General features: G+C 38.0%; 3 protein-coding genes and 1 pseudogene across 3 annotated transcripts; 1 reads left to right on the plus strand and 3 right to left on the minus strand.

Moving 5' to 3' along the window:
- Nucleotides 1-352: 352 nt before the first annotated feature.
- On the minus strand, nucleotides 353-3,838 carry LOC137388478 (piggyBac transposable element-derived protein 3-like). The gene is made up of 3 exons (XM_068074964.1): nucleotides 3,735-3,838; nucleotides 2,902-3,500; nucleotides 353-987 (listed from the first exon to the last, which is right to left on the minus strand). The coding sequence occupies exons 1-3, from the start codon at nucleotides 3,836-3,838 to the stop codon at nucleotides 353-355; spliced, it is 1,338 nt and encodes a 445-aa protein (XP_067931065.1).
- A 693-nt stretch (nucleotides 3,839-4,531) lies between these two features.
- On the minus strand, nucleotides 4,532-5,563 carry LOC137388479 (E3 SUMO-protein ligase KIAA1586-like; annotated as a pseudogene).
- A 609-nt stretch (nucleotides 5,564-6,172) lies between these two features.
- Nucleotides 6,173-8,015, plus strand: LOC137388480 (putative nuclease HARBI1). The gene is made up of 3 exons (XM_068074965.1): nucleotides 6,173-6,396; nucleotides 6,754-6,893; nucleotides 7,069-8,015. Exons 1-3 carry the CDS (start codon nucleotides 6,173-6,175, stop codon nucleotides 8,013-8,015), a joined length of 1,311 nt encoding a protein of 436 aa, XP_067931066.1.
- A 166-nt stretch (nucleotides 8,016-8,181) lies between these two features.
- LOC137388481 (transcription factor Adf-1-like) lies at nucleotides 8,182-9,780 on the minus strand. Its single transcript, XM_068074967.1, has 4 exons — nucleotides 9,714-9,780; nucleotides 9,008-9,148; nucleotides 8,533-8,885; nucleotides 8,182-8,418 (listed from the first exon to the last, which is right to left on the minus strand). Exons 1-4 carry the CDS (start codon nucleotides 9,778-9,780, stop codon nucleotides 8,182-8,184), a joined length of 798 nt encoding a protein of 265 aa, XP_067931068.1.
- Between the last annotated feature and the right edge of the window lie 13,426 nt (nucleotides 9,781-23,206).

A 23,206-nucleotide genomic window follows, 5' to 3' on the forward strand; every position in this document is an offset into this window, starting at 1 on the left:
ATTGTGAACTGTTACAGTTGAGCAGGTCCTTTTTGAATCATGTACATGGCAACTCTTAAGCATGGAAGTCCACGAAACAATTACGTCCCTCCACAAAGCTCAACGGCACACCACATTTACTGCACATTGTGTTAGTGTTATTTATTTCACACAGCCTACACCTTACTCTCTTTTCACTCTTTGCTGGCCAATAGGCCACTTGATCTTTTCTCACATCAGCACATGGAATGTTCACAACCTTTTGCTTGGTTATCAGCGGGTTAGAAGATGTGCGTCGGCCACGCTTCTTGTCGCTGTCAACTGATACCAGGCACTCAGCTACTATAGCCTGAAACTTGCGCTGCGAGAGCATTTATTGGTCTGGAAGCTGCAACAAGCGGCATTCTCGCTTGTACATTAGCCAACTATTGACCAGAGCCACGGAGAGAAAATGCCAAGAGAGGTAGATATACCATCTCCTAGACCGCATTCTAAATCGGTACTTTGCCAGAAAGGAGTCGAGTATGGTAATACCACCCATGTGGTTGTTGTAATCTGCCACAATTGCAGGCATGGAAACATTAATCCTTTTCTTTGCCGTCTTGTCCCATCTTCCAGCCATGCGCAGTGGCTCTACACAGGTATGGGTCGAGAGCAATGTCACTGCTCGGTTGTCAAACCATTTAACAGCCGAAATGTTGTGAGTGTCTTCGACCCGAAAGTCAAATGACCCTCTGCCTTCCTTCTTGAGCTCTTTTTCACCTTTAATGTTACAGTTTGGAAGCCGATTCTGTCTGACAGTGCCAGTGTACTGTAATTCCCACCCTAAAAGTTTCTCCAAGAGTGGAACACTGGTAAATAAATTGACTGCATAGATCTTATAGTTTGAATTCTTTGCTAGTGTAGAGACAAGCTTCATCACTACATCTCTACCTTGGCCAAGATGGCTTCGGGTGCCATCGCCACCTTGATAAATGTCAAAGTCAAAGAGCATTCCGCTGGTACCAGCTCTACCCCATACTAGTGTTGGGCCGGTATTGGGTTATCCGCTCTTACCGATACCGAGGGATTCTTGGTATCCGAGGAAACCAATCATTTTCGGTGACAGCTAGGTATCCGCGGCCGGTTTGATATGATCGGTATTTATCCGTAAAAGCCTACCGGTAAATGGTTATACGGATATTCAGAGAGATTTTTAAAACGCTTCGTGGCGAACATGCTAATCTCAGCACGCATTGGCCAACAAATTCAACGAAAATTTTCACGCTTACTGTATCTAGTATTATATTACGTTACATTGATAATGCCACCAACCTCGAAGGTTTGGGAGTTTTCCACAGATGGGAGGATGTGTAAAGACTCTAACGAGACTGGACTCTAATTGGACTGTGTATAATTATGTGATTGCATTACCTGATTACAATGTTTGATAGTAAAGGCCGGGCCACACATATCGTGTAATTTCAACTAATCTGGGAAATTCCATTCGAACGAAATTTCTGACCTGCCATACGGAGTTTCTCCACCACAGATTCGTACAAAACTAACTTTCAACTAGCCAATCATAACGCGGTGATAAATTGAAGCCGATTCCGTTTCAATCATTTGCTTCAGTACAAACATGCGGGTCAGATCTAAAAAAGATAACGATTTGTAAGTTTCTAGCCGCAATTCCTAAATCGGTTGCGGAATGTACACGTAAGTTAATTTCGGCGCCTACAATATAACTACGCGTTTTAAGGTCGTTTCTACGCAACTACAAAACGACTAATGCTAGTTGCACTGAGTAGTTAGAGTAGGCTGTTGTTGTAAATGGTTTTTAGTATACTTTTGAATAGAGCTTGTACATTGATAATATTATTACAAACTATTACGTATGTACTACATTGCAAAATGGTTATTTTGTATGACTACAGCAGGTTTTGGCTTGCCCACAAAACCGTTTTACTTTTTCTTCTAATTACGATACAAATTTGAACCTGAGTTTTCAGCAATTATTAGCCTAGCTACAAAACAGTTATATTTCTATTAAATACATATTGGAACCTGACTTTTCAGCAAATATTAGTCTGGCTACAAAACAGTTATATTTCTATTAAATAAATCCATTACGTCCATGGTACTACTGATTACATATAATCGCCAACACAGTTACAGTTTTCAAATCGAGTTAGGAACTGCAGGCTAGAAACTCACAAATCGTTATCTTTTTTAGATCTGATCAAACATGCGCAAAAGAAAACGACCTTCAACATTCAACTAACCTTTTCAACCGACCAATCAAACAACGATTTGTAGGAATTTCTGACGTTTCGTCCAATTCAGGATTCGTTCATCGTGCGCAACCAACGATGGACGAATTCGTCCAAATGTCAATTCGTACGAATCGTTTCGTCCAAATTTCGCCGATTTCGGGAGAATTTTGTCTCGTGTGGCCCTACCTTAAAATTTCTGTAAACTGTTTCAGTATATTTAACAAAGAGAGCCCCTTGCCATTATCTATCTGTTCTTTATTATACCTAACGTTTGTATCAATAACTATATTTTTTAATAGAATAAACAAAAACATCTATCATGAAAATTATATTTCCATCTTTCTTTTTTTTTGGCTTTCTAAAACAAGGAGTCTCTTTGCCGTAACAATATACTGCTGACTAAAGAATGTTTTTTTGCACAGGCTATTTTTTGCACAACGATAAAAGTTGTTCGAGACAGTTATGATTTAAAGTTTAAACCATTAAACTTTAAACCATTTAAAGACACACTGATAACCACATACCGAACAATAGTATCGACAATACCGAACTTTCTTAGTTGGCAAAGGATACCGAAGATAGTAAATACCGAGGATACCGGGAATACCGATAAAAATGTGCAAGGATATCCGATTTGGCACTAAATTAGATACCGGCCCAACACTACCCCATACCTTGAATCCCCATGGATGTGGTTTGCTTTTTATATACTGCCTGATTGGGCTGGTTGTTCCTCGATACTGTACCATCATTTCATCAATTGAGTTGCGCTCTTCAGTTGTTACTTTTAGGCACTGATCCCTCAGACTGTCTAACCATGGTCGAATTTTCCAAAGCTTGTCTTTCTTCTGTTCATCTAATATGCTGCTATTGTTGACAAAGTGCAGTTGGGTAGTAAGCTGTTGGAACCTATTCCGTGGCATTACACTACTTACTGGTACATAGTTGGTACCTTGTTCCCAGTATTGTCTCACGCTGCTCATTCGTACAAGGCCCATATGAAAATACATTCCCATCATCTGCTCTACTTCTTTCTTCGTGGTGTTGATGCTTTTTCCCGTTTTTTGTGTGCTGTAGAGGTTGGTATTGTCAACCATGCCATCAATCATATCAGCAGTCACAAATTGTTGAAAGTACTGATATGGTGTTTTTATATTCTGGTTAGCTGGAGCCTCCATTTTGGCACCGGTGAATGCCAAATTTGGTGGTTGAAAGACCTTTTCCCTCCAGCGGTATGAGAGCCGGACTCTTTTTGGTACATGCCGGCTGTAGGTGCAGTTGCCTGCACTGTGTTACATAAAGGTTCTTCATCACTTTCATCACTTGGCTCGCAATCATTACCACCAATAGTCTACAGTAGATCAAGAAACAATGTTATAGATGTTAATTTTGTTGTTGAAGGACAAGTTTAGCACCCTAAAGCAACAATTATATCGAGACCAGCTGCGCTTACGCCTACATATAAAGCATTCACAACTAAATACCTGCAAGTCTGGATGCCAATCTTCATCTGAATCACTCTCCTCATAATCTTCAATTTCACTGTCATTGCCGTCAATAATTTCTAGTATATCCTCTATTTTCACGCGAGATCGAGAAGCCATGTTGGTTACCACCAAAATTCACAAATTTAATTACACTGAACTACTATTTCACAGAACTCACGATGTTCAACTACGCTGTGACTACGCTCTTCTCAAGTTCTCCTCAACTTATATACCATCGTCAAAACAACTCACTTGGTGCAAAGAATATCCACCTTTACCTTACTTGATAATCCATTTGTATCGGAGACGACCCTCAGTTTAAACACAGAAAGAACTACATAATTAGACGGCATTTCTACTTCACCAATGCATACTATTGTTACCACATATTAGCCAATGCAGATTAGTTTTACAATGCATGTTTGTCAGTCATAATTCAACTATAAGCTAGGAAGTGCAGGAAATGAGAATAAAGGCCCACTGTTACACCGGTGTAACATGAATTAATTTTGCTTATGAACAGGACCAAGAGATCAAAGGATTTATTACATAATTATTTTGAGTAAAGTACAGATCCTGTTAAACAATATTGAGGATGATTTTGGCAGTGGAAATGCACTTTGGACTTGAGATTATTTGAAGACCTGCTCTTTCTCAGGATGGGCTATGAATGCACAACCCAGTATACTAGTGAAAAATTGTCGATGTATGTAAAATATAGGACAGTTTATGTACTCTAGATAAATTGAATAAGAACATGATAATTCCACAAGGCACCAACAGCTGCTCAAATGTTATGTTACGTATGTGTCACAGGGGGCTCTGTGGGGCCCCCTGTGACGCATTGCTTGGACAAACAAATTGCTTGGACGCCAGAGTCTTTGTCATACCATGATAGCTAGCAGCGTGCTTGGCAGACTCTGTGAATTGATTATATAATGCTTTGTAACTCTTCTAAACTGCAGTGAGACTCCGACAACTTGATGCTACCCATCTCACATATAATACTCGGCCAATTTTGAGTAACTCTGACTCGACCACAGCAGCACACTCCCTTAGTTCTCTTTGAGCTTTTGGACTTTGACTATATATGGAATACAGTTTGTCCAGTTAACTTCTTACATGATTCATTTACGAAACAGATTTAACTGCATCACCAATATCAAGCTCAATGACACATACAATGCCATAGGAAAATGCTGGGGAACAAACTTTTCAATCTTGGCAAAACACCAGAAGAAGAGCCAAGCATCACAGATGCACCATCAGAGCAAGCACCAATCAAGTTTTTTTCAAATAATTCCATGGTGAACCCATTGTTGTTGAGTGATGCCAAGCAAGCATCTGTTATCGGCTCAGCACACAAACTCTCAAGCTCAACAAGTCCTAAAGGGAAAGCAAAGCATTCTTAACTAGAAAGAGTTGTCTCTGGCAATACTGTTTTCAACTATAAAATAAGACATGATTTTTTCCTACTGTGGTAGACTCATCCATCATAACACTAATCTTACAAGAGTTTTTCAGTATTTCTGAACAAAGAGAAGATCTCATTTCCTTAGATATACAATCGACCATGTTAGTTGCAGAGAATCTTGAATGCAGGCCTTTGCCAAGGTTTGTGCCATTGCTTTCTTGTAACTCACACAATTCTTGGTATGAACTGTAAGACCTATTATGCTTTGCAAGGGAATATGCAGCTCTCATTAGCTTGGCAGTAGTTGAGGCATACTTTGCTTTGCTATCAAGCACTTGATTGGGAGGTATATCTTTCTTAGACTGGTCTTTTTTGGTTTGTGCGTCTTTATGGCAAGCAGACTTTGCATGATTGAAAATCTTTACCATCGATGAAGCAAGCTGTTGACCATATGTAACTCCACTGTTGGTGACACCATCATTAGCCCATTCTCCTCTTATGTACCGTACTTTTCGGACTATTAGCCGCTACTTTTTCTGATAATTTGAGCCATGCGGCTTATATAAAGGTGCGGCTATTCTGTGACTTTCTTTCATCGCTAGGGCGCATTAACCAGAATCTCTGGTTAGTGCGTTTCTAGCAGTGAAAATAAAAACGAAACAATGCCTAACAGTACTGTTCCATTAGACACTGGGTTAAAAAGCGTCGGTTAATACCAAACAGTGCCGTTAGACACTGTTCTGTTTTAAACCGGAAAGTTGCTGCCGTGTTAAAAAACACCGTCCTAAGTTCTGCGGCCTATACAAAGGTGCGGTCTATGGGTTGTTTTATTATCGTTTTCTGGAAAATATAGCAGATGCGGCTTATATAGGGGTGCGGTTTATAGTCCGAAAAAGTACGGTACACTCCTTTAAAGCCTGGTTCCCATATACGTCGCAAAGCACCGGCGATATATCGGAGGTTATATCGCGCAGCGAAACACTTGCGGTGCTCGGCGCGGTTTTATGTTCACATAAAACTGCGTCGCCGGTGACCGTATGGCCAGGAAGCCTTGGAATGTCAAGGTCTTCTTAAAAATGGCCGCTCTCAAAGGACCGTTAAAATTGCTCGTACTACTTCATTTGAGACGAAGAGCAAGAAGAAGACAGCCACCATTGCGGAGTTTTTGGGTTCGAAGCATCTATAAACGCCAAAAAACACACGGACAGTTCCATTCTTTGTTTAGAGAACTGGCAAGTGGCGACAGAGAGTATTTCTTCAGGTTTGTAGGGCGTAGATGTATTTATATAAATATGTTTGGTCGCTTTGTTATTCGTGAAATTAGCTTTTTGATGGCAATTAATTGTGTATCATTCACCTTTATATGGTCGTTCTTATCATGAAAGCCCCCTGACTATGCGACACTAGATAAATGTTTAGCTTCTTGACTCTGGGCCAGCCAAGAGCCATCTCATCCAACCGAAATGAGTATTTTAACAGTTTAATACTAAAAACAACCAGAGAGATGCGAATATTATAATAGATGCTTGTACAAGTCTGATGGTCTTCGCTTCCACCTACGTGTGTTCTATGGGCTCCATTTTAACTTGAACTGCGCTTATATCTGCCGTACTTGTAGATATATGCGGATGTCACCAGAGCGGTTCGAGCATTTGCTCAGTTTGGTGTCACCACATATGAAAGAAAGGCGATGCCGAAGTCGAGAGGTGATCTCGCACAAGGAACGACTTGCACTTACCATCCGGTATCTAGCTACAGGTAGCCATATTTATCATTTTTGTTCAACCAGTTTCTATTAAGGTTTATTTTATGTATTGCTTTGTTTCTTACGTGAACAGATTTTATTACCGAAGCAATCAGCACCATTGATAATATATCATGTTTATCTGTTGGATCGTCAACATAAAACTTACTGCTGCAAATTCTCTTGCAGGCGATTCACAACAGTCGCAGTCATTCAATTTCCGAATTGGACGTAGCACTGTGTGCAAAATTATCAAAGAAGTTTGCCAGGCCATATGGGATGGTCTTTATTCAAAATACCTCTGTACGCCAAAGACCAAGGAAGAATGGGCCACCATCGGTGAACAATTCACAGAAAAGTGGCACTTCCCTAATGTGTTAGGGGCGATAGATGGAAAACACATTATGATAGACTGCCCTAAATTTGGTGGATCGTTGTATTACAACTACAAACATTTCCATAGTACTGTTTTGCTAGCAATGTGCGATGCCAATTATCTGTTCACATATGTGAGCATTGGCAGTTTTGGGAGAGACAACGACGCCGCCATTTTTAGCCAGTCATCATTTTTCAACAGCTTCAATGATGCGAAGCACGACCTCCCTTCAGCAAAATCGGTGAATGGAACATTGCTACCATACATGCTATTAGGTGACGACATATTTCCACTGAAACCGTGGCTGATGAAGCCATATCCAGGTCAAATCCTCACACAAGACCAGAAGGTTTATAATTACCGTCTGTCAGCGTCAAGGCGCACCATCGACAACTCTTTTGGCATTATGTCCGCTCGCTGGCGGATTTTCCGCAGGCCAATCAGGGCATCCATAGAAACAGTCGACAAAATTGTGCAGGCTTGCGTTTGCCTGCACAATTACTTAGGCTTGACTGACAATGCCACCTACATACCGGCCGGGTTTGTTGACAGTTACGATAGCACTGGCAATGTAGTCCCGGGAGACTGGAGAGAAGTGAAGCAGATGGCACTAGTCAACCTAGATCGCATAGCTGGCCCTAATTACACAACCAACGCAAAACTTGTAAGGGAGCAGTTTAAAAATTATTTCAACAGCGCTGAAGGCAGCCTGAGCTGGCAAGTGGAATACGTTAATAGTTGCGGGAAAAGGCTTGACTAAGCAACTTATTATATATTTAGTTACTATATTTATTATGCTGTAAAATATAGTAATGTAATTATTATTTTCCATTTATTATGATGGCAAAATACATAAGTAATATATATTGATAAATATGATATATATGTAAATATATATTGTGTTAACATAAATACATATTACAAAATTACATATCAAGTGGAGAGGTAAATGATTGCTGTGGCGGTTCATTGTTGTGTGGTTTATGCTGTTCAGCATTTATTTCTGCATTGGCAACAAGTGTTAATATGTCCAGATGACATTTGGATTTGGCTAGCCCTTTTAATTTCCGCAGCTTTGGAACTAGTGCCATGCAGAAGAGCATGTCCTCATCCCTGTCATTCTGCTGTTGTTCTTGTATTGCAGCAAGTATAGCCCAATCAATCTGGTAAATAAATTGCTCATCTGATTAATATTGGTTAGCTAAAAAAATATTCTGTGAGCATTTGACAGCTGTGAAGAACTAACACAAAATGCTCTGTCAAATAGTTTATATTACCTCTTGGCTGTCTGTAGTTTTTTGCCATGTTCGTTTCCTGGCTTGGGTTGGTGAAAATAATGCTGTTGGACGAGGGCGTGTCTCTGTCGTTGTAGGGTCTGTCGTAGTAGGGTCTGTCGTAGTAGGGTCTGTCGTAGTAGGGTCTGTTGTAGTAGGGTCTGTCGTCGAAGGTTCTGTCGTCGAAGGGTCTGTCGTCGAATGGTCAATTGATATGGGGTCAGCAGACTCTGTTGTCAATAAATCTGTAACAGCCTTGACTTCTACAACTGAGTTTGACTTGGGCTCTCGGTGTTTGATGTGAGTTATTAAAAACCTTGCCACCTCAAACTCTGGCTTTAGTGGACCCACATCTGCTGCTCCACATCCAGAAGCATCAGAGAGATTCAAATTTCAGCCGGTTGATAATTAGTTTTAAAAACAACATTGAAAATGCTTCAAATTAAAGAATGAATGATAGTCCACAACACTCAATTACCTCTTCTGTCTTTCAAATATTTGGAAAACCTAGTCCTAAAGTTCCTAAACTTCGCTTCACACTCCTGCGTGCCCATAGTCAACTGCTCTGCTATTTCCTGCCAAGCATTTTCCTTCATAGTTGGCCTTTTGTAGAACTGGTCTGCAATAATAAATTCAAGTTAGAAAAATGACCCATACTACACACACATATTCAGCAAATACTTCTACATACATACACCATAGAATGTTTATACATGTATAAGCAGCTTAGAATGCAGTTATATATAATAACACATGCAAAAGTATTTTTTATTAATAACACATAGCAGTATTATTATATGCACGCATATATATATATATATATATACAATATATATATATATATATATAGCCTATACATATATATATATATATATACATACATACACGTGTGAGCGCATACCACATTAGTAAATTTGGCACTCTCAGATATTCCATCGAATATGTTATGCATACACCATTAGAATAGTTAAAATAAATAGACTATTAAAATAAAGACAACCAATGTATACTCAAACCAATAATTATTTTAAAAAGAGTAAACTTTATTTATCGCACCGAGTTATTTAGTGTTGCTGAAAGTTATATCACCAATTTAAGTACTGTTTTATAAATACATACTAATTAATCACTTTCCACCACTACGATAAATTAATCAACGTACTATTATAATAATTTACATTCACCTTGTCTGTCGTATAAGGCTGGGTACTTCTGAACCAACGAAATCAATTGGAATTCCTCATTAGCCATGCTTGTCTCTTTGCTCCGACGAGTTGAATAGGCTGACCTTCACCTGTACAATGCATTTTGGGTCGGATTTTGCCTGCGACTCTTTGCGAAATTTGAACATGAGCAAACTCTTGCGTCGACCGCCGGCATCCACCGGCGGTACACTGCGATCCTCGGCGGAACCCGGCGCATACGTTCCCATTTCATCGCTAATAGCCTGCGGTGTGTCGCCGGTGCTTTGCGACGTATATGGGAACCGGGCTTTACAGAGTCAAGTGATTGTGAGCCAGCATAGATGCAAACTTTACACATTAGTTTTCCCTCAGCGTTACTGTTGAATCAGGGATAATCTTGTTTTCTTTTCACAAACTGACTCGGTCCAGATAGAAGGACACTGACAAATAAAGCGCCCAATCAATTGATAAATATAATGATCATAAGATAACATGTTATAGTAAGAAAAATCCTGGGATTGGTGAAGCACAAATGAGCCATTTATAGGCAATTTGAAATGATTTTATATTTGGCCAGTTGGTCAGCTAAATGAAAATTTAGCAGTAGGGGTTTCTCCATTAAGTGACATACAATTTAGTCCACTGCTTTGTTTACAATGCTGCCTGGTACATCAAGGATAATCGATCATAATCAAATAACCGCATTACAGAGATTGCACACCAAATTTCATATAAGTTGGGCAACCGACCTTTTCCTGTCTGGCTGCTGTAGCTGCGGGGCATTCAAAGTGGTGTGGTAGTAAAATCTGTCTGTCGGCGCATTGATCTCAGTATCAATCTGCATAAGGTTATCATATTGATAGTTAGACTTGAAAAACGCACAAATTTTGTATACATAACTTAGTTAGGATAGCACTACATCACTGGTTTTATCCCCGGGATATACTTGGCCATTTCAAAAAGTTTGCTGCTCATTCCTAGTATGTCAATATTTATGATGTGACAAATGATCTACAGAAACGCAACAGCTTATAACCAAGCAATAGGAACATATTTTCAAGTTCAAAAATGTTGTAAGAAACACATCCACCGACATGGTTGCATAAATTGGTACAAGCGCCAGGGTGAAAAACACAAACTTCTAGTTTGAATTTCAACCTTTTATGAGTTTCCTTTTGGTAACAACACAATATTTGTTCCTTGAGGTAAAATTTTTAAAAAAAGATTGCAAATTTACGCATACATGTAGAGCGAGTAATAAGAAGGGTGAAACAATTTCGAATCCTTGCTCAAACTATACCCATAAATCTTCTTCCAATGTGTAATGACATTGTAACTGTGTGTTGTGCAATCACTAACATGACCGGCCCCATTGTTAAGTCTTGGAATGAAGTTGCTGCTGAGAAAAACATCAGTATGGGAAGCTGTTAACTAGCCATGATTTATCACTGTTTTACTGATCATTTGCTGTCACAAGTAAAATTATACACACATACATACATGCATACATATATATATATATATATATATATATATATATATATATATATATATATATATATATATATATATTAGAAGCATTTGGGAAGTTGTTTTTTTCAAGCATTTTGTATTTGAAACATGTGTCAGACATGTATGGTATACGAAACCATGCAGTACACATTGTATATGCATTAGATGAAAATATACTAATATATACAATTTATACCTAGAATATAAATAGTTACTGTGTTTAATGTTCCAACCGTCTTCAATAGTCCAATGGCTATTAACATAGCACGAAGTTTCTAATCGGAATGTTTTCATTTTTTTGCTGAGCTAATGATCATCTGAGGTGCCATGTAATGTTCAAAAAGCAGCTGAATATTCGAAAGCATATCCAAACAAAACTTTTCATCAAAACCTATGGTTTCAAAAATACTTGAGCCATCTTCTTTAAAAACAAAAAAGTATGATTTTTCTATGTCTGTCACTATCATTTGTCCCTGAACCTGGCCATAATATGCACTTTTGTGTTCTAGCCTTGCAGCTACATTAACTATGTGCAGGTAAGGGAGGCAATCAACATCTCTAGCTGGACATTTTATTTCCACAAGTCTAGTCTCACAGCAATCGCAGGAACATAAATTGCAGTTTTTTATGAATAAAAAGACCACAAGAATTAATTTTTACATTATTGTGTCCTTCTTGCAGTAGCAGTAGTTTCAAGTTTTCTAAAGCTATTGGCTCTAACTTGGCTCCCTTTGATATTTGAGACAACTGTAGCAATTTAGGAGGATTGATGATGCTTTCTACTAATTTTGAGCAATCTGTTGATGGACTGAGTTTTAGTGACTCCATTCTTCACCCGACCTCTCCTCAGTCTTCTCCAATTTTCATTTTCAGATTGTCCTCTGGTGAAAACTTCTATATCAGAAATTTGTTGATCGCTCAAAACACATTTAGTAATGAGTTTATCTACAGTAGCTACAGTCTTGGCTGCATCAGCAATACTGCAAATGGAACTGATCTAAATGTCTGGAGAGTCATTGTCATTAGGCAGTATAGTGTCATCATCAATGGGCTGAGATGCACTGGTTTTGAGTTTCCCTGTAAACAAAGACAAAAATGTCATACACATGATTCTCATTGTGATGATTATTCCAGTCAAAAGCAGACTAATTAAACACCTGAATGTATTCTGTTGTGATTGGTAGTCAAATATGTAATTTTGATAAGCTTGTGGTGGGAAGAGAAGAAAGATGCAAACAAGTGTACTAGATGATTTCACAATTGCGGGGAAAATAGTACTTTCCCAATAAGAATTAGAAATGCAGGTTAAGCTCGAAAAGTGTTGATTGTATGTCTTTCATTACATGAGGATTCTAGTTGGGTGTATCACTGCAGGTACCTTGCAAAATTATTAACCAGTGAAATTTGTATATAAAGTATTGCAAGTATTGTTTTTGTTAAAAATTTCAAAAATTTAATCATAAGTATTTTAATCATAAGTTATGCAGCTGTAATGCCATTTTTTTCCACTAGAATTGTAAATTTTATATAACACTTAATGTCGTTTGCAGTACCGGTTTGCAGTTAGTGTATTTTGCTCTAGAGTCATAAATTTTCTGAACCAATTAGGATAAAAATCGTGACAATAAGTGGTTTACACCTGGCAAAAACAGCAGTGCTTTCGGTACTGCTGACCGCATTGATTCTACAAAATCTTTGAAATGGCATGTGACGCCTGGCTCATTGAGTGTCTCCCCAAACTTTACCCTGCTAGTTGTAGACTTTTTGATCGATTTTTCCTTGCCACTGTACTGCTGAGCTGCTGCACATTTATTGTTTGTGGTTATCTATGAATATAGAGATTTAGCAGCTGATTTAAATCTTTCTTTCGTATGTTCTATGGCCATTATATAGCAAGTGCTGAGACAATATTTTAATACAACTTTCAATGATTACATAGCTTGAATTTTGTTAGTACTAACCTTTGCCAGATTTGTGGCTTGGTTTCTTAAAACTCATATCAGCTACTTTCATAAAGGCAGTCTTTCTTGAAGATGGTCCTTTCCAGGCACAGGCAGTATTCGTGCAGGCTGGATTTGATATATCGAGCCTGAATGCACTCTCAATTTTAAACATGAGGGCTGCTATATGGTTGCATGTCTGGCTCAGACTAAAATTGTAAACATGATATTGCAGTTGCCGGTTATTATACTGTAATGCATTATTTGTTACACATTTTTGCTATTTACAAATCTAATATTCTAACTATTTTTTTTAACTTAACAGTTTCAATAAAACGATAGAGCCATATCTCTGATTTATGTTTATTGTTTTGAATGTGCCATCGTTATTTTTTAAATATTTTACAGTTTAAATATCAGAAGGTTAGAATAAACAGTTACTTTATATAAGAACAACAGTAATCGACATAAACATCACACATGCTATAATTCAGTTGCACTAACTTTCGTGTTTATACTATATAAAAGATTAGAACTACACTGATTGTACATAAAAATCAATGAGTTAACTCCAAACTTGATACATTTTGCGAAAGATTTTGGCATTAAAAATCATCTAAACGCTAAAACCAAATAAACTTGACAGACATGGCAATACCAAACCCATTCACAATCTAGAAACTCAGTTTTCTAACATCTGCACAATATTGCACCAAATTTTGCTCATTTGGCCAGGATATCTTTGTTTGCCTCTAAAGAGAGTAATAATAGTATAGCTTGGTTATAGATGGTCAGCGGAGCATCATTTTAATATAGCAATAAAATGTATTATAATAATAGATGGCCAAAGCTCTTCAACTAACCTTCACACTATCAACATATTACTTGAATTTCTAAGCAATGTTGAAAGATAATTTCATATTTGATATACATGTAGATGGAGCAATATACATTAAATAGCTTCTTTCATCATTAATGGCACACACATACAATGTAATGTAAACAACTCAGTATATTTTTATATGGCTTACCCGGCAACACAGGAGCAAAATGCTGATTGCACCACTCCACTACTTTTCAGAACCTTAATCTACTGAGAATGAGGAATGTCATTCACTCGTTGACTTGGTGTACAAGTGCTTTTTAAATAGCAGGCATCTGTATCTCTGATGTCATGGAAAAACACTTCCTGGATCCAGTCATTGAAGAAATAGCTGTATGCTTTTCCGGTTTTATAGCTCTTTAGAGCATCACTTGAAAGGGAATGCCCATTTTTAGGAACAAATCGCACTATTTCATTGTAACAAAGAGGTGGCCATTTGTTCATATCCTCCTGTTCCCCAATCCAAGTTTTCAATTTATTCGGATCACCAGCTTTCACTCCTACTTGCAGTAACCCCTTGTGATCTAATTTTTTAGATGTCTCTTGCTGTTTTAATGTTGGTTCTTCAGAGACATTAGTATTATACAAGAAGTATACCCTTGAACAGAGCTCAAGACGAGTGCCCGAGAGATGCCACATGCACATTTTTGACAGTACTCCTTTAGAGCATCAGTTGTCCATGTCTGCACTTCTTCAAGACTTATTAGTTGAGTTTCAAACAAAGTCGAATTGCAGTCGATGTCCATTTTGTGACAAAATGCCAAAGATTGAGAAAATACTAAATTGAATCGGGTATTATAGCAAAGTTTCAATGAGAAAATGAAATTAATGTCCATGTCAAACTATTGGTCTAGGTTTATTAGTGCACTTATGTAATAAATGTTTACCTCATTAACCACATATAAACAAGGTAAACTAGTACTGAAAGAAATAGTGAACTGGTGCATTTCGGCCAGAAGTTAATTTTTGGACTTTTCTTTCAATTGGTATGTGGTACATCAAAAGACAATAATCACATAACAGGCTGAATTAGCAAGTGCTAACAATGTTGGATGTCTGAACGATAGTACCAGATACCACATAGTGGTTATTTCTTAGTTGGTTACCCAGTGCAGCGCACCCATTGATGCGCTATCTATACTAGAACTTGTGAGCCTGATGTGTTTTCTTTGATGGCTAAGTTGTTGATTTTTCTTTCAGTTGATGTATGCAGCTAGGCCAGGGCATTTTTGCAAATATTTTGCTGAATATTCTAACAATGCAAAATCTAGCATTCAATATTATTTGTGCATATTTTTCACAACCAAAAGCTATACGGTCTGTTGCAGCATTAAGAGCATCTGAATACTAGACTGATGGTTACAAGCTGTTATATCATATTCTTAGGTTCATTGCTAACAGAATATACCCTTTTGAAGAAGACAACTCCAATATAGCAATGGGGGAAATTTATGTGAGGAAAAAGGTCTATTGAAGGATTGCATGAAATGTAAGCTAGGCCTAACCCTTCATAAAAGGTCATAGAAATTAGTTATAAATATGATTATAATATAAATGTGGAAATTTGGCTATAAGGTAAACTTCCCAACGGAAAAGACCACTGTTTAGAGACTAATGGTCTGTTGGATTTGAACCAACTGTTGACCTGCATACCACAAACCAAAAATTTATTGAATTATATAATATAAATTTTTATTGGTTGTGAGGGACTATGTTATCATTTAACTAAGGCTCACATTATGAACATGCATTGTCTGCAGATATAGCCGGATATAACATACCCTGTGTTATATGGTACCACGACTCCGTCATGTTCAGGTGTGAGTGATGGGATTCTCAAACTTAAACAAATAGGAACTATTTTAAAAAGAAAAATCATATGAGAAGGGAGCAGAAAGAACAACAATATTTTACGTAATGCCACGTAAGCGTTTTAAAAGTCAGCTGACTTATGAAACACACTGATGATTATACCTTTGAGTGGCGGCTTTGACATTTTTGACTGTTGTTGGCTGTCAGATGTTGGCTGTCCAAGCAACCCATTTATTGGCTCCTCTGTCTTTCAGAAACAAGCTGGAGAATGTGAAACAAGTATAAGTATCTGAAGCTGTAACCAAAAACTTACACAATTGTATGATGTATCCAATGGCAGTCGACACGAATTACATGAGTGCAGTCAGAGGCTAGTAATAGGCGATAATTTATAATTTGGAAGCCTTGGAGAATTTATAGCACGGTTACAGGCAGAAATGATTTGGTTGAATAAGTCAAGGTAATCAACAATTTTGCACACAACATAAACTCAGTCTTTGTTGAAAATTTCACAAATCAAGCCGATAGAATATTGAAAGCCGACAGTGAAAGAAGTAGTAGATACATGTAGAATGTTCCACAGGTTATAACTGATCTTTTGGCTAACCTACCTAAGTACCCAGTCAATTATATCGCCATCCAGCCATGCTGTTGGCGACTTTAAATAACTAAGCGAATGTTTTAGTGGTACAATTCTAATGTCTTCGCGTTCTACCCTGCAATGTACATGGCATGCTTGTTGTCTTTGGCTTAAAAATATTATAGTGTGACTGTGTATGGCATGTAAAATGACCCAAGATCAGAGCACAATATTGCAATAAACCATTGATTTACTTGAACGGACCAAACAGTATTATAAATGAACACACACCTATATAACATACGTTTCTGTTTAGGCTTGGTATCTGTATCATTGGTCCTCTGTTGTTTTGGTGAAATTACTGTTGAGGCCTGGGGGATGGTAGTTTGACATCATCAGCTAGAGGCCTTGGTGGTACTTGCATTTGATAAAGCGAAGAGCCATTCATATCACTAATAAATATGGTACATGTTTTGTAAGATCAATGCCAAAAGTACACCAAGCAATGATGGTTGCCCATCTCTCTTGAATGTTATCAAGTTGATGTGCAAATCGCAAATAACGAAAAGGAAATATTGTAAGATTATTGAGAGTAAAAGCGGTGGTTATTGATCAAGGCAGAAGCACCATATTATACAAATGAAACGCAGACACCGCAACATACCTGTACAGTGCAATTCCTATGAGCTGAAAATGAGAGTAATGGACTATGAAGACTTGGCAAAATTTTAATTAAAAAAAGGTTGTTCGTTAAATAAACAACACTTCACCATAATGATGGTTCGAAGCTGGTCAAACATCAATCTAAATGTTTTTATTTCATGAAATTTTCTTTCCTCAGCGCAGTATTTCTTTTGAGCAATGGTTTTTTAAGCATTTTCAACTTACATCAGATGAAAGAACAATAACATAAAATAATTTCATTTTGATCTGTGCTCGGTAAGCAAAGTGACAGAGCACCGGAGTACAATTTTTCAGTGTGGTCTGATAAGTGAAGGGCAAAGAGTTGTATGACAATTAGAATTGCACATAACCTACTGATATGATGCTTTTCTCTGCAGCAAAGTGTTGAGCGGAGAGCAGCACAGCTGCCATTGTGGCACTGGAATTATGAAGATTTTCTTCTCAAAACAATGACAACCATGATACACAAACTAGTTTTATCAACAACACCTTTGGCGAGAACTCAATACCTCAAATGAGTTATGATATGCCAGGTATTTTGGATTCTTGAGACAGGCATATGATAAGCACGTGTGGTGTTATAGCAGAAACTGCTACCACTATAAAACAGAAAAACTTTCTAATTTACTCTTTGGTTAAAACTAGCAAATAAAACTCACCTTCATCCTTGCTAGTTGGAGATGCGAATGGGATACCTTCAGGCCGCCATGTTGGCTGTTGCTCCTTCACACCTCATGTTGACCATGGTTTCTTTCCACTCGCTGCAAAATATCATCCAGCAAAAGAGTAATTATTTCCTAGATATAAACACTGTCTAACTTACTAAGCACAAGCTTCTTCACCAGAGCTCTCTTTTCACCAAGTGTAATGCTTTCTAGAGCGTCTTTGCATACAGTTAGGTGCTGCAGAACATCTGGAAAAAGAGTTCAATATTTGATTCACATACATAATTTCACAGCTATGACTGAAATAAGCAAATCTAAGAAACATATATTTTATTAGTATACGCCTGACACATGGCATAAAGGCAAAAAGAGGCTTGTTGTTAGATATTGCACTTCTATATCTTATATCAAGATAACTACGGGCCATTGTCCATAAGACCAATTAGTCTGACACTTTATCAGACCAGCCTGTCAGTTCTGACATAATGATTGGCAAATCAACGAGCTCAACATTGCGTCATGCACAACAGCATCATAACTGACATGCTCAACTAATGTGCCAGACCAATTGGTCCTGGTCCCTTGTCATGGACCGTGGCTCTACATGTACGTGAACATTTAGCATATTCAAAGCTTGTAGTCTAACAGTGTCTGCAATAGTGTCTGCTTTTAGAGACTTTGATGGCACGACTTCTGGTATCACCTGTACTGATTGTTGGAATACCTTCAAAAAATTTTCTTGTTTTGCTAACATGCAGCTACTTCCTATGACAAACAGTTTTCCAGTTGACCTGGCTGTTGGATTAGTCAGACACATGCACCATTTTCCTTCAAAAACAACTATGCTATCCATGTCGCCTTCAAAACAAATGAAAAGTTATCGCAATACAAATTTTCATGTACTGTATGATACAAAATGTTAAACTAAAATATTCTATGCATGCATAGAACTTAGAAGTGGATTTTTTTGAGGCTCAAATTTTGTAGCAGTGACTGCCTCTGGTGCCAGCAATTCTCTGTCACTAGGCTAATCCAATGTGTTTTTTTTCCGCAGTGTCCGAGATCATTGACATTTCATGACGAAAAGGAAACCAGACTCCAGTTGTCCACATACTGGGTCTAAACAGAATAACCACTGTGCTTTGCTGGCTTACAAAAAGTAGCCTGCCTTACCACAATGATGTATCCCAAACTTCTTACCAAATTTGAGTTATGTGTGTATACCTAACTGTCAAGGATATAAAGCATAAAGAACTAACCTCTGATGTTATCACCACCCTTGGTTACAGTAAGCATAACTGTTGGCTCCTGGGTAGACAGGTAGTCTAGCTTCTTCAAAAACTGCCCATAAAGCGTTTATAGTGGGCATTGAAATTCGATCTCGGCCGAACCTATAAATAGAACAAACCCTACTTTCAAGTGATTGAATCAATGTTTAGCCATCATGATTGAAAACTGACAGTAATATCATACAAGTTATTAATATGATCAGTGTTTTTTAATCAATAACCAAGTTCTACATAAGCTGACCATAGCTTCTATATAAGCTTCTATTGTTCTGCACCTTTTCTGTCTGCAATAGATCAAGAGGACGGCTGTCAGCATCAAGACAAACACTGAGCAGACCTAATACAAACAATAATGTTATTTGATGAACTTTTTGTGCTTCACTTGAAATAAAGAATAACACCTCACCAATGATGGAAAATAACAGACTTCATACAGCTAACCAAGAATGAAGAATAAGACTTTATACACTTCACTAATAATGGAGAATAACAGACTTCATACAGCTAACCAAAAATGAAGAATAACAGACTTCATACAGCTAACCAAGAATGAAGAATAACAGACTTCATACAGCTAACCAAGAATGGAGAATAACAGACTTCATCCAGCTAACCAAGAATGTAGAATAACAGACTTCATACACCTCACCAATAATGGAGAATAACAGACTTTATACACCTCACCAATAATGGAGAACAACAGACTTCACACACCTCACCAAGAATGGAGAATAACAGAATTCATACAGCTCACCAAAAATTTAGATTAACAGAGTTCATACAGTTCACCAATAATGGAGGATAACAGACTTCATACACCTCGCCACGAATGGAGAATAAAAGACTTCACAGATCTCACCTAGAATTGATAATAGCAGACTTCATACACCTCACCAAGAATGGATAATGACAGACTTCATACAGCTCACTAAGAATGGAGAATAACAGACTGCACACACCTCACCAATAATTGATAACAACAGACTTCAGACACTTTGCACACCGCACTAGTAGTAGTAGCAGTAATTCCCAGGGTTGCACAAAGTAATATATTGGCACATATGCTCACTCCATTTTTAAAATTTTGACCCCCAGCCCACCAAATGTCATTTTTTGTACCCACCCCTATCACACATGCAAAAATATATCACTCTAGCCCTTCTTTGCACCATCAAATTAAAGACATATATTTTTTGCAAAAACGATAGTATAACTCCCACCCAACCTGTATAAGTAAGCAGCCTCATTCTGGCGTTGGACTCGGTTTTGCTCATTTAATTGATTAGTTTCTGAATATTTTTAATTTTTTTTTGCCATTTATACCTTGATCTCAGACGATTTTATCTGGATCAAAGCTGAGTGAAAACTTTAAAAGCACCATAAAAATGTAGGGGGCCTTAACACAGGTGTTTTATGAGCAAGCCCCTATCACACTTTTTAACTGGTGCTGTCAAAATGCACCCCTATCACGTCGACGTGGTGGAAGCCAAAAATACCCCCAGAGCGTGAAAAAAGGTGTGAGTATGTGTGTCAATATATGACTTATGGCCCCCTGGGCAGTAATGGAGCACAGGACAAGGCGAACATACCAAAGTCAATACAACTATTGCTAATTTTGGATGAGGTAGGTTTCATTCATAGTAGAGCATAGTATTAGTATAGCAAGTATAATATTAAAACGTAGCTGTGGGGACTGAGAATAATCAACAATCATCTGATATTTTCATCTCAAGTAAATCTTTCCTTATCTAGTACAATCTCCTCATCTGAAACTATTTCCGATGTTGCTAGCAAAATGTATCGAGTCAAGTAATTCAGTCAATAATTCAGTGGAGTGCAATAATTCAGTCAGTCTGAGTCGATCATAGCAAGAACCCCGCAAGAACTTTCAATATTAAAAGTTCTTGGACTGAGAGCCAGTACTGTACAGAGCCAACTACTCACCTCTTGTTGTGACCTTTCTTTCCCATCTCAGCAACAAATTTAACGAAAAGTCTAGGGTAAGACACGTAGTAAAGTAAGAAAACCAGTGATGTGTATACCTTTGGTAAGAGGTTTGAGTAATTAATTAAGATAGACAAGTAGACATTAACCACAGGCAGAAAACTGAAATCAAATATGGCGGGGTACTACCACACAAGACCTACTGTTGCTTGGTCATTACATACATGGTTTACGAGGAAATACTGCTAGACAGCCGCAAGAATAATATATGATATTTTTTATTCAATAATATTCACTTATTTGACTTTCTACAACATTGACTTGAATCGAAACCCATCCATCTATCAAGTCTGTTAACAAGTCTTTAAGCCATTACCGGTGCGTGAAAACACCTCAAATATTGGACCTGTTGTAGTGTAATCCATTAGTTGCTCTAGTTTAGGTGAAACACTTGCAACCACATTGTGTCTGTCATAGCATGGCTGACCAGGCAGCATTTTATTGGAAACCTCATCCCATTTGCTGTTGAGATAAATTTGATGAAGAGGTCTGGTCTGCCATAATGTCGCACATATGTCATGGCATCTTGTGTACACTCGTGTATGTAGCGTGGGCCACTGCAAAAAACAAAGGTAAATCACCATCTGACCTATTTGGTTTGCATTGCGATCATCAGCCATTGCATCATGCCGGTGGATGTAGTTAATAGCTCTTAGCTGTATCTGATTGTGGCGGATGAAGCTAAGTTTTTCAGTTTCAACTTTAGCGTACATGTCAACAGCAAAATGCAAAAACAGCTTTTGACACCTATGAATGTAGTTGAAGCTACCATCACGAACCATCAGTCTGCTAGCATACAAATCCATAGCAGAAACCTTTCGTGTATCTCGCTCTCCTCTGCGAATGTCAGTCTGTTGCAGCTTAAAGAGTTGAAAATCGCCAGAAAATGTGGATACTGTAGGGCCTCATGTGCTCTGTGTGTCTCAGATATCCTCTGCAGTTGATTGCTACATAGCTGCAGAACGATATCCCACCTTTCAAACTGCTGTCCAACTATTTTAAGGGCAACATCAGTGACAGGAGCATTGAATCTCCTTTCATGCTCTCCAACAGGGTGTTTGCCGGCATGAATGACAATTCGCAAGTCGTCCGTGTTTTCAGGCAGCCTCTCCCGAGCAGTTTTAAAATCATGCAAATATTTATTTTTCTATGTAGATCATCCTGCAGCTCACGGAATATGCTTAATCACACGCCTTCAACAATACCATGCTGATGTTCTGCCTCTGCCTGCTGGTCACCCATGAAATAGATTTGAAGGAACTGTGGTTGCTCACCCGGTATCGGAAGCAAGGATTCATTCAAATGGTAGACTTGACCCTGAAGATGGAAACTTGGGTTAAATCCAGGCTCATCAATGGTTTTAGCTTCAAATGATGTCATTTGAAAACAGCTGTTATATTTTTGTATGTTCCCCAAAACATGTTCAGGATTTTCAGCTTGGAATAGGTGAGTCAATACAGGTGGAATATCCTCAGAGAGTGGTCATAGGCAAACTTTCCCATTGTTGCAACAAATGCCTGGCCTCTCGTCTTTCCAATGTACGGCATTACATCTGGAGCATGTTTTAGACATTCGTCATATAAAAATTTTTTATGGGCCCTATACTGTTTTGAATAGACCTCACCCCATACCTACTCCCACAGCACTTATTATACCCGTTTTATCAAAAGTCTGCTCTACTCCCTGTCTCCAGGACGAAATTCTCATCTAGAAAACTGCCATCTCATCTGAACCAGTTTGAGGAAATTATGCCAATTCTTCAGCCGATGAAGCCTGAAAAAGTGAAGAGAGAAACAATTAAGTGTAAGTTACCAATCAAAATGTTAGATTCATTGAGCTTTCTAATTTGCAACTCAACATTCCTTCTTTGTAAAACAAACAAATCATATCACAGTTCAACTAAATGTCATTTGACATACAAATTCACGAATAATTGAATAACTATGTGCTATTTTCACTCACCATAGGTGCATGAGCACCAGGTGGTAAACACTCGGCGTGTTTTTTGTCATTTATTTATAGTCGCTGGTTTGCCGGTAGCCGTATTGACAACTGCATATGTAAACATATGTAAACCTGCAATACGACATTGAATGACTAGTGCGCTTCTCATTCATGCTGGCT

Source organism: Watersipora subatra, chromosome 2 (assembly GCF_963576615.1).
Source record: "Watersipora subatra chromosome 2, tzWatSuba1.1, whole genome shotgun sequence".
Taxonomy (NCBI): Eukaryota; Metazoa; Bryozoa; class Gymnolaemata; order Cheilostomatida; family Watersiporidae; genus Watersipora; species Watersipora subatra.

Coding starts and splice junctions, on each gene's coding strand:
- LOC137388478 (XM_068074964.1), bottom strand. CDS start 3,838: ATGGCTTCTCGATCTCGCGTGAAAATAGAGGATATACTAGAAATTATT. Junction 3,501..3,734: donor AGTGATTCAGATGAAGATTG/GCATCCAGACTT, acceptor CTGCACCTACAG/CCGGCATGTACCAAAAAGAG. Junction 988..2,901: donor ATGGGGATTCAAGGTATGGG/GTAGTGTTGGGC, acceptor TATGGGGTAGAG/CTGGTACCAGCGGAATGCTC.
- LOC137388481 (XM_068074967.1), bottom strand. CDS start 9,780: ATGGCTAATGAGGAATTCCAATTGATTTCGTTGGTTCAGAAGTACCCA. Junction 8,886..9,007: donor ATATTTGAAAGACAGAAGAG/GTAATTGAGTGT, acceptor GATGTGGAGCAG/CAGATGTGGGTCCACTAAAG. Junction 8,419..8,532: donor AAACTACAGACAGCCAAGAG/GTAATATAAACT, acceptor TTTATTTACCAG/ATTGATTGGGCTATACTTGC.
- LOC137388480 (XM_068074965.1), top strand. CDS start 6,173: ATGGCCAGGAAGCCTTGGAATGTCAAGGTCTTCTTAAAAATGGCCGCT. Junction 6,397..6,753: donor GACAGAGAGTATTTCTTCAG/GTTTGTAGGGCG, acceptor CCGTACTTGTAG/ATATATGCGGATGTCACCAG. Junction 6,894..7,068: donor CATCCGGTATCTAGCTACAG/GTAGCCATATTT, acceptor ATTCTCTTGCAG/GCGATTCACAACAGTCGCAG.